Source organism: Tubulanus polymorphus, chromosome 4 (assembly GCF_964204645.1).
Source record: "Tubulanus polymorphus chromosome 4, tnTubPoly1.2, whole genome shotgun sequence".
Lineage (NCBI taxonomy): Eukaryota > Metazoa > Nemertea > Palaeonemertea > Tubulaniformes > Tubulanidae > Tubulanus > Tubulanus polymorphus.
Window position 1 is genome coordinate 19,387,725 of NC_134028.1, and position 12,202 is coordinate 19,399,926.

The window sequence follows — 12,202 nt, forward strand, 5'->3', positions numbered from 1 at the left end:
TCGGAGCTACCCCTATTGCAATCTAAGCCCATGCGTTTTTAAGGTTGATGCGGAGACTCAATTCAATTTAATTAAATTCCCTCTATCGTGTACACCGAGGCGTCTGAGATGTCCATGACAAGAAGAGAACGAGTTTTTCGACTGATAACATTTCTATTCGGATGGTTTGAGTGCCTAGTGTTTGCAGGCTGTCTTTACGGTTGGGTGGCGTTAGTTTTCGTTTTAAAACAAGATGGAATATACAGTCATTTATGTGATGAACCTAGTACTAGTAGTAGTAGCAGTCGTCAAAGTGACGTTGACTTTTCCTTAAATACTACCTCGTCAGAGAGGTATAACACGACCTCACCCGACTCCTCGGAGAGGTATAACACTGTCAACACCTCTTCCTCTGAAGGAAGCCTGGTGTTATACAAAACATGCACTCGACAGAATGATAAATTGATGCTCGCTTTTACTGTCGGCATTTTTAGTTTAACCGGTTCAACTGTTTTCGTTGGATGGATTTTTGATCGTTTCGGAACTAGAATAACTCGAATTATATCCATGTAAGTTTGTTCCCTCAGCTCTCCTAGTCTGAATACTCGTCTCGCCCGCACTTCAATATACTCGAATATCATATAGTCACTAAGCATTGCTCTCTCCCATCATTGCTGTTTTGGCTTGAGAGCGCAGCAGTTGGCCTACCTCAGTCAGTTTTGAGGGTTGGTACATACCTGATAAAAGTCTTATTAGGACCAGAAAGGACTGGCAGTTGAACTGAAACATTGTATTGAAGGATATCTTGATCCTACTAGGCCTAATGTTTATGTTAAGTTAACTTTGCTTGAGATGATCGATGTCAAGTCAGATGGCCCAACGAGCAATTATTCTAATCTTTTTCATACTTTATACCTGATAGGACTCAAAAGATCCAGTACAAATGGACAGCTGAACTTAAACATCATGTTGATAGAAATTCAAATTATGGGGTCATTTTTCTCTTTCAACCCCATTTTCAACCACTTTATGGCAGATCTTCAATATACAGTGCGAAATGGATTAAAAATCAATGTTTCAGTTCAGCTACCCACCTGTGCTGTCCCTATTAAGGCCTTTATCAGGTACATGTATGTACTATTAAACAAAACTGACTGAGCTAGGCCATCTGATGTGCTCTCAAGTCAAGTCGAAATAGACATTAGTCGTACAAAACTGACTAAACTAAGCCACACCTGATGTGCTCTCAAGTCAAGTCGAAATAGACATTAGTCGTACTGTTGACATAAAATGAATGTATTTCTATCTATTTCAGGATCTTATTTTCAAGTGGAAGTTTAATGTTGGGTTTTGCTAATTCAGGTAGTTGTCAATAGATTAAAAAACGTGTCATAGCAAACTATTGGGCCTTATGTGTTTTGAATTCGTTGGCCTGTCCGTATTTCTCATTATTAGCTTTACCCATGTTTCAGATATTCCTGTGCTGATATTTCCTGGTTTGTGTTGCTTTGGAATTGGTGGAATAATGTTACTTGTTACAAACATGCAGGTAAAAATATCACCCCTGTGACCCCAGTCCTACACCTCTGGCAGGTCCTTGCCCCTTCTTTGAGGACTGAAGGACCCCCTTACCCCTCTGGTGTGTAGGAGTGAAATCCATAACTATGTAGTTTGCAGGAGATGGAGACCAGTGAATACACCAGTGAAGGGGAAGGGACCCCTTACCCTCTGGGGTGTAGGTCTCTTACCCTCTAGTTACCTGGGTCACTACTTGCACATAGGGATGTTTTCGGAGACAATTTTGTAAAATCAGGTGCACCCTGAGCACTTTCCTGGTAGAAATTAAGAATGAAATACGGTCGACTGCGCTTTATTTGGAGCCGATGTATTTTCACATATTTCATAGATTTTTGCTAGTCTTCAATGCATAATTCATTTTTAGCCCACTTGGGACTTAGGTAAGTTCACTTTTCGTCGGTTCGTCTTTAGATGGAATCCCGTTATTTTGGGAAGTTTTGAAGACGCTTCAATGTAATGCCCTTATATTTGGGTTACATGTGTATCTATCCTAGACACATCTTCAGCCCAAAAACTGGCCCTTTCAGATTCAACATGGCCGACTGAGAGCCATTATTGTTCGCCAAATGAGCACTTTTCACACATTTCAAGTTTTCAAGGGAAATTTTGAAGACGCTTTGATCAATTATCTTGATCTTTCATATGTATTTGTATCCCCAATGGTTTATCAGCATGAGAAAAATTGGGTCGATCGGACACAAGATGGCCATCCTGTGACCGTTTTTGTGCCCAAAAATGTTAATTTTGGCCAAAATTCTGAGTCCTGTAGCTACTGGTTTGCGATTTTTCATTGAAATTCGTGGCGGCTATTCTATGGAAAGGGATCTTCAATAGCTGAGACAGGGTAATTTTTTATCAGCCAATTATCACGCAATTGGTGGCCATTTTGAACTCAGTATCAGTACTCATTCATAGGTGGAAAAAAGTTTTTCCACATTATATTGATACCTAACCATATTTTGTAACCACAATCAATTGGAAAGTTGTCGCTCATAACATGTTCTATGGTTGTAGTGAGTTTCAAGGTCATTGACTTTTGTATCTGGCCACCAGGAGGCGTTGAATAATACAATAAATCAGTATATTCGATATATATGATATTCATACCTATGCATATTTTGTTACCACAATCAATTGCAAAGTTGTTGCTCATGACGTGGTCTATGATGGTGGTGAGTTTCAAGGTCATAAGTTATTCTATATGGTCACCAGGGGGCGTTGACTTGAAGAATAACTTAGTATTTCTTTATTATATTGGTACCTAGGCATATTTTTTTACCATAATCAATTGCTAAATTGTAGCTCATCACATATTCATCACATATATATGAGTTTCAAGGTCATCGGGTTTAGTATATGATCACCAGGGGGCGTTAATTAGTAGAATAACTTAGTATTTCCTTATTATATTGGCACGGAGGTATATAGCCCTATTGTTATCACAACCAATTGCAAAATTGTGGCTGCTGACATGTTCTACGAATAACAAGAATGTTCAATGAATGTGGTGAGTTTCAAGGTCATTGGTTTTTGAATATTGAAAATGTTAGATTGTTGAGCATTTGAAACCACTTTCCAAGTGGTCACGGTGTCCCTGAACGGTATCCCCTTAATATCCTTCAGTGTGTAGTGGAGACGCTTACCTGATGTGTATGATATTGTAGGCCTATATTGCATACGTTTTTCAGATCGGTAATTATTTCAACGTGGCTCGTTTAACAGTCGTGACTTTATACAACGCTACATTTGACACTTCATCATCAATGCTGTTGATGATAAAGGTACTGTATACATCACTCACCGTCAAACCATACTACAGTCAACCCTACATGTGAGCAGGATATCGGGGGTTGACTGTATACCATCATACCACACCATTGTACCATACCAGATCAACATGATTAAACTTGAGTATCATTTACAGGTGCTGCATGCAGCTGGTGTCAAGAGATTACATTGTTTTATAACTCTGTGCATATTGAATGTGGTTATTGTATCAATCAGCACATTCGCTTTACTTCCAAAATTCAAAGTTTTCCCGAAAGATCGAAAAGATAAAAGGAACAAAGTTCTAGTCGAGTTGATTCCGAATGAAGACGACACCACAGATGGAATCAAAATGGGGAAATTATCAGAAATATCAGAAACGGTGAAAGAAAAAGATTCATTGACACCAGGTACAATTTTAGATAGAGCAGATGATAGTTTAAATACTGCAAAGACAGTGCTTGAACTCTAGTTAAATCCATCTCATTGTACTATTTTTAATAAAGTTGATGTCGAGATGGAGCCACTTCCCACCATGATGACAGTAAAAGGGTTAAAGGATTATCTCGTCAGTAGAGTGTATCTATTTGAATTGATGTGGCACGCGATCATTCAACTACAATTCAATTATTACATGGGAACCTTAAATACAATGATTACTGACATCACTAACAATGACACTTATAAAGGTATACTTCTCACGCTTAACATTCATTTTATTTGCAAACGATATCTTACTCATGATGTTTACATTTTATTTCCTATAGTGAGTTTTCTGACTAATGTATTTTCCTATATTCTGATGTGCGGTATATTTTTCGGACCTCTGGAAGGATTATTTTTACATTTAGAAAAGAAGCGACTCCAGCGTAAGTACATGGGAGGGGATGGGTCTCTCAGAGTATTGATATTTCTAATAGGCCTATGTATCTTTATGTATTTTCTAGGTGATAATCCTAGTTATTACGATCAACTGAGACCTGCCGCTCTACCTCAAGCACTTTGTAGCACTCTTTGTCTATTATTATCAGTATTGGTTTTAATACCCGTTGAAAAACTACTGTATCTGCAGTTCATTAGTTTAACGATATTCAGAGCATTTCTTTATGGAATGAATTCGGCATTCCTCTTCATGGCGTAAGTTATTCATTCAACCCATCTTGTAATTGCCTTTTTCAGAAATTGTTCCAATAATTGCTGAATATTTGCAGATTCCCAGTTGAACATTTCGGTCGATTGTTTGGTGTATTGATGACGGTTAACGGTATTATTGGAGCTTTACAATATCCATTGTTTAAGTGGGGAGAAGGTCCTCCTAAAAACTATCTACCAGTAAGTAAAGTGAATGATGAATAGGAGCCTGTTAAGGTTAGATAACTACGCGACATGTGTATAATGGTTTTCTCTCTAATTTCAGCCATCAGTGTTTATGATTGTACTCGTTTCATTGTCATATTTGCAACCCATTGCAGTGATGTTTGGAGAAAAAACTGATCAAATCTTCAAACGTCTTCGATGCAAATAGAATACCTCTACCCTGTTGGTATATGTACAGCCAGATCTCTGTTAACAGTAATCTCTCTTTATTTAGTGTTTTTTACATAAATTCTGTTTTCAGATATTTTTGTATTGAGTGTTTAAGTTTTGATGTGAATCTCAGTTTTAATTTACTCTTAAAGGGTAACTGATACTTTTTAGCCCACTTGGGCCTTTACTCCCAAAGTGGGCTATTGTCTATTGTGTTCACTTTTCGTCCGTCGTCAGTAGATGGAATCCAGTTATTTTGGGAAGTTTTTAAGACGCTTCAGTGTAATGTCTTGATATTTGGGTTACACGTGTATCTATCTACCCTACACACATCTTCAGCCCAAAAAACTGGCCTTTATCAAGATGGCCGACTGGCAGCCATTGTTGTTCGCCAAAATCAGCACTTTTAACACATTTTTTAACTTTGAGGGAAATTTTCAAGATGCATGATCAATTACCTTGGCCTTTCGTATATATTTGAATCCCCCAAGGGTCCAGCAGCATAAGAACTAGGGGTCCAGGGACACCATGCTCACTTGGGAAGTGATTTCAAATGCTCAATCTTTTTATTTCAATGAATCAATTGCAGATCACAATATCCGTGATAAAACGATACGAGTAAAATCCCACAATAAATGAATTAAGTGATAAAATGTTTATTAAAATATATGAGAAATATTTCGGGTGGTTACTACCACCCTTCTTCAGTGTAAAATGACTTGCCGAATACAGCACTGTATTCGGCAAGTCATTTTAGACTGAAGAAGGGTGGTAGTAACCACCCGAAATATTTCTCATATATTTTAATAAACATTTTATCACTTAATTCATTAATTGTGGGATTTTACTCGTATTTTTATTTCAATATTCAATGTCCCCTGGTGACCATATATACTAGGGGTCTAGGGACAGCATGCCTAATCTAACAATTTCAATATTCAACGCACCAATGACCTTGAAAAATCCAATGACCTTGAAACTCACCACAATCATAGAACATGTCAGCAGCTACAATTTAGCAATTGAATGTGGTAACAAAATATGCCTAGTTACCAATATGATATGAAAATACTAAGTAATTCTACTATTCAATGCCCCTGGTAACCATATGCAAAACCCAATGACCTTGAAACTCACCATAATCATAGAACATGTCATGAGCTACAACTTTGCAATTAATCATGGTAACAAAATATGCCTATGTACCAATATAATAAGGAAATACTACGTTATTCCACTATTCAACGCCCCCTAGTGACAATATAGAATAACTTATGTCCTTAAAACTCACCACAATCATAGACCATGTCATGAGCTACAACTTTCCAATCGATTGTGGTAACAGAAAATGCATAGGTACGAATATAATATAGAAATATTAAGTTATTGTTTTGTTCAACGCCCCCCTGGTGGCCATATACAAAAACCAATGACCTGAAAACTCACCACGATCATAGACCATGTCATGAGCTACAACTTTTCAATTGATTGTGGTAAAAAAATATGCTTAAGTATCAATATAATGTGGGAAAACTTCTTTCCACCTACGAATGAGTACTGATGACACCAAGATGGCCACCAATTCGTCATAATTGCCTCATCTAATATACCTGTCTCGTGTATAAGAGATCCCTAAATGATATGTGGGACTAGCTCAGATATGTGATATGTGTTGTCCGTGAAATGATTGTCCGTAAAATAAAGAAATGACCACTCGTGAATCCTTTCCAAAGAACACCCATCACAAATTGTAATGAAAAATGGCAAACCATTAGGAAGCTACAGGATTCACAATTCAGGCCAAAATTGGCATTTTTGGGCACAAAAAAAGGTCACAGGACAACCATCTTGTGTCCGATCGACCCAATTTTTCTTATGCTGATGGGCCCTTGGGGGATACAAATATATACGAACGATCAAGGTAATTGATAAAAGAGTCTTCAAAATTTCCCTCGAAAACTTCAAAAATGTGTAGTGCTGAGCAACAATGGCTGCCAGTTGGCCATCTTGAATCTGACAGGGCCAGTTTTTGGGCTGAAGATGTGTCTAGGGTAGATACACGTATAAACCAAATATCAAGACATTACCTTGAAACGTCTTCAAAACTTACCAAAATAACTGGATTCCGTCTACGGATGGACGACGGATGAAAAGTGAACGCAATAACCCACTGGGACTAGATTCCCAAGTGGGCTAAAAAACCAATGACCTTGAACCTCACCACAATCATAGAACATATCAGCAGCTACGATTTTATAATTTATTGTGATAACAAAATATGCCTTGTTACCAATTTAATTTGGAAATACTAAGTTATTCTACTATTCAACGCCCCCTGGTGACCATATGCAAAACCCAACGACCTCGAAACTCACCACAATCATAGAACATCTCATGAACTACAACTTTGCAATATGATCAAGGTAACAAAATATGCCTAGGTACTAATCTTATAAGGAAAGGCACCAATCTAATTAGGAAATGTATTCTACTATTCAACACCCTCTGGTGGCCATATGCAAAACCCAATGACCTTGATCATGTCATGAGCCACAACTTTGCAATTGGTAACAAAATATGCATAGGTATAAATGTAATATAGAAATACTAAGTTATTGTATTATTCAATGCCCCCTGGTGGCCATATACAAGAACCAATTACCTTGAAACTCACCAAAATTAAAGAACATGTTATGAGCTACAACTTTCCAATTGATTGTGGTAACGAAATATGCTTAGGTATCGATATAATGTGGAAAAACTTTTTCCCACCTTCGAATCAGTACTGATGACACAAAGATGGCCACCAATTGCGCCATAATTGGCCGATAAAAAATACCTGTCTCAGGTATAAAATATCCCTTTCCAAAGTATATCCATCACATTTTGCAATGAGAAATAGTAAACCAGTAGGAAGCTTCAGGACTCAGAATTCGGACCAAAATTGACATTTTTGGGCACTTGATAGGTCATAGGACGGCTATCTTTTGTCTGATCGACCCAATTTTTCTAATGCTGATTGGCCCTTGGGGGATTCAAATATATACGAAAGATCATGGTAACTGATCAAAGCGTTATCAAAATTTTCCTCAAAAAGTTCAAAAATGTGTAAAGGGCGGATTTTGGTGAACAACAATGGCTGCCAGTCAGCCATCTTGATTCTGACAGGGTCAGTTTTTGGGATGAAGATGTGTCTAGGGTAGAAACATGAATAACCCAAATATCAAGACATGACATTGAAGCTTCTTCAAAACTTCCCAAATTAACTGGATTCCGTCTACGGACGAACGAAAAGTGAACGCATTAGCCCGCTGGGACTTAAGTCCCAAGTGGGCTAAATACTAAGTTATTGCATTGTTCAACGCCCCCTGGTGGCCATATACAAAAGCCGATGACCTTGAAACTCACCACGATCATAGACCATGTCATGATCTACAACTTGCCAATTGATTGTGGTGACAAAATATGCTTAAGTGTCAATATAATATGGAAAAACCTTTTTTCCACCTACGAATGGGTACTGATGACACCAAGATGGCCGCCAATTGTGTCATAATTGCTAATATTCTTTTGGAAAGGGATCTTTTATACCTGAGACAGGTATTTTTGATCAGCCAATTATGACGCAATTGGCATTCATAGGTGGAAAAAAGGTTTTCCACATTATATTGATACCTACAGGTAAGTTATATTATGTTACCACAATCATTTAGAAAGTTGTAGCTCGTAATGTCTTCTATAATACAGTCAACCCCGCATAAGTCGTCATCGAATTAGTCGTATCGTCACATATCTTGTATAATTAATTTGGTCCAAATTTTCTTCTTTAAACCTTATCATATTATGCTTATAACCCGTACTTCAAATGTCGTATTTTCACGTAATTCGTATCAATTTTAGAAGCCAAATCTTCTGATTCCATTCAAAATACATCGGGTAAGTCGCGGCCCGAAATGCCGGCAGCAGATAAATAATATGCTACAATATTGTCAGTGTAAGGGTTCAGACAGTTACAATATAATTTCTTGTGACGTTGTCCGAGTGGTACACGTGACAGCTTTGATTGATTGACCGATATAGGATCTGCTCATGATACGACCAGGAACATGATGAACCATGCTGGAATCTTAGCGTCGTATATAGCCACGACCACACGAGCATTTTTGGACCGGGCCAAATTTCCTATAAAATTTATATCTTCTATAATATTTATATTTTCCTATAAAATATCCGGAATTCCTATAAAACAGCGACTTAAAGATAACTCCTAAAAGTACGACTTACACGTAACTCGTATATCACGTAAGTCGTAGTAAAATCCTCAGTCCCAAGGACTACGACTTATGCGGGGTTGACTGTATTGGTGAGTTTCAAAGTCATTTAGTATTAATTTTTCTCTGCGAGAAAAATATAAAATTTGTATCGAACAAGGCATCGATTTCGAATTGTTCAAATTTGACAATTGAAAGTATTTAAATGGATTGATTTATCGGAAATTATGGTGATTATCTGGAATTGGATTTAAACTACCTTTATTTAGGCTATGTATGTGGATTGGCGAGCGATGTGGTAGTTCTTCATTTAGTAAGATCAAAATCTGTGAATGCTTAAAATATCACTTCAATTTGATCGATTTAGCCTATTCAAATTACTTGATTCTCTGAAATAAAATGTAGGTTTATTACACAAAAGACAATAGATCCCCCTACCTACCTGGCCACACTTTCAAAGCTATAAAACAATCTGGCATACACAGAAAATACACGCAGCTTCCTCAAAATTCAATGCATTTCTTTAGACACTATTTCTCAGCTATACCGTTTATGACTTAGCAGCGTGCTCCTGCTGGTTTGGGACCATTCATTTATTTATTTAACATATGCACATTAGGGGGGAGAGGGGGTTATGTCTGTTATACAGCTAATAGCTACTTTACGATACTCGGCGCTAACAATCAATCTAACAATCAATCTGACAATATTGTACCGCGAATCTGTCTGAAATCATGTTCACATAAAATTGGTCTTTTTGCATTGTTGTCTTACTTCTTATTAATTAATTAATTTTTTCTCACGAACGTACGCAGAAGGGAGTGGCTCTGAACGTATGTGAAAAATCTGAATTTTATGAGTATGTAATAAATGAATGGTCCCTTTAGCCGATGCTGAACAGTAAGCAATGTAAACAATGAAATGAGGTTTTAAAAATCATGTTAAAAAATTGTGCTTAAACTAAACATTTCTGAACAAAACCGTTTAAGATCAGTGTATAGATCAATAGAGTACATCATATAATGAAATAAAAAAAGTGTCAGTAACCCTTTTATGAAATTTAAGCCAGTAGGTACTTTGTTCTATGTATGTATGTATATATGTACGTACTTATATCTGTCTAACATAAAATACATACAATACGTTTTGTACCTGTACTTACAATTGTAGATATATGATGTATTGTAGCACAGTTTAATAATGTATGGCTTAATTTAATCATTCTATAGTATAAACTATTTTAGGGTGTCTACATGTATTTCTGTTTTATTTGAATTAATGTAGTTTTATGGATTGGTTTTATTGAAAGCAGATTTATTTTCCTGATGAATTGTAGTTTAGTATCGAGGAAAAGCTCTAGAGCCATGGTGTTAGGCAGGCGGCAGCTTGAGGCAGGAAACAGTGCAGGCCAACGGGCAGATACAGACCGTGTCACAAGACCCAGCCAAAATGATTTTCTGTCCTACCAGTTGGAAGAACGAAGCTGGTATTTTCTGGACTCGATAAATATGTTGCTGGGACAATAGACTCTAAAACGAATAGTCCATGTTGGGAACAATGAATGCTCTTTTTCAGTGTCTTGAAACAGGTATATTAGCGAGCTTATAATGGGGCTCTTATTGATGATGAAGAGATAAACCTCGTCTACACTAGCGAGTTGTACCCGGGTTTCAGCGTACCTGGGTCCAACAAAAACATGCGTTCGCAGTGAGTAACGTCTACACTTAACACAGTTTCGGTAGTAAGAAGCAACATCTGTAATGCAAGTTCAAGGTCAATTGTGGCGCCCAAACCCTGCATTGAACACGGGTTCACTGTCTACACTAGCAAAAAATGCCAAGTTTTAGACGAACGCAGGTTGAATGCGGGATGTTCCCTTCTTTTTCAAGAAGAGTTTCTAAAACCCGGGGTTTGCGGAAAACTCTACAGTGTTTCGAGCGTAGTGCAGACGCGTAAGCCCGGGTTCAAAATGCTAGTGTAGACGTAGCTTTAGGTAGTTGCTTTTTCTCATACCGACATCACAAGCTATGTCTATACTTGCTTCTTATACCCAGGTTACGCATCTAAACTACGATCAAAACACGGATTCAATGCAGTTTTCCGCAAATCCCGGTTTTTGAAACCATTCTTGAAAGAGTAGGGTACACTCCACAATAAACCCACGTTTGCGTAAAACGGGCGCCACAATTGACCTTGAACTATGAATGTGGATTGGTACAACTGAAGCTGAGTTAAGTGTGGACGCTACTTGCTGTGAACGTGGGTTTTCTTCAGCTACATCAAAACCAAAGTTCAATGAGCTAGTAAAGACGTGGTTACAAACTACTTATAGTCTACACTCATTTGACGATCAGTGGCATTCCATTTTTGCCAGCATTCAGAGTGAAAATTACCTTCATTTAGCTGTGTCGCATTCCTTAATTTCCGTAAAGTTTACGTGAGCTTCAGCGCTCCTTATCCCCCTCTTCCTGATAGGCCTGTTTCATGCTCCAAAATGCTGATTGGAACCAATAATAACGGCACAAAAGGCTTTCAGCAACAGGGAAATGTGTTTGTTTGTGACACTTGGCTAATATTTCTATGGTCCATACTGGAGAAGATATGGCCTGTTTGAACAGTCATTGGGTAGGCCATACCATTTAGTGGAAATTTTTATTAAGAAAAAAAGGTAGTCACTCACTGAAACGGCGAGCTGCCTAGTGGCGCCCTCCATGAGCCTGGGGAAACCCCATCAAATTTTGAAAAAAGGCTTTGAAAGATGCGTTCTGAGAGCCTCTAGAGTACCAAATTGAGACAAATCATATGATGCATAAATATTCATAACTACAGAACTCTGGGAGAAATTATTGGGACCCAGTTCCACCACCCCTAACATGGTTTAAAGAGCCGTCGGAAGGAATTTTTCAGTGGCGAGGCTTATTTCTCAAGGGGGTATGGGGGCCCTCCCTTAGAAAAATTTTGAAAATTCAATGGCCGGAGATGGCCGGAGATGCGTTTTGGGGCCATTTCAGTCTCATTCACAGAAGCATGAGAACCCGTGAGCCAACCACCTAGTACAGAGAACGACGAGCTGCTACGCG

At 38.0% G+C, this 12,202-nt stretch overlaps 1 protein-coding gene across 1 annotated transcript; it reads left to right on the forward strand.

Annotated features, from left to right (window-relative positions):
• The first annotated feature begins 444 nt into the window (after nucleotides 1-444).
• Nucleotides 445-4,952, forward strand: LOC141904368 (equilibrative nucleobase transporter 1-like). The gene is made up of 10 exons (XM_074792953.1): nucleotides 445-548; nucleotides 1,295-1,341; nucleotides 1,452-1,528; nucleotides 3,246-3,338; nucleotides 3,482-3,734; nucleotides 3,831-4,013; nucleotides 4,092-4,193; nucleotides 4,272-4,461; nucleotides 4,536-4,656; nucleotides 4,742-4,952. The coding sequence occupies exons 1-10, from the start codon at nucleotides 445-447 to the stop codon at nucleotides 4,847-4,849; spliced, it is 1,278 nt and encodes a 425-aa protein (XP_074649054.1). The 3' UTR covers nucleotides 4,850-4,952.
• The last annotated feature ends 7,250 nt before the right edge of the window (nucleotides 4,953-12,202 follow it).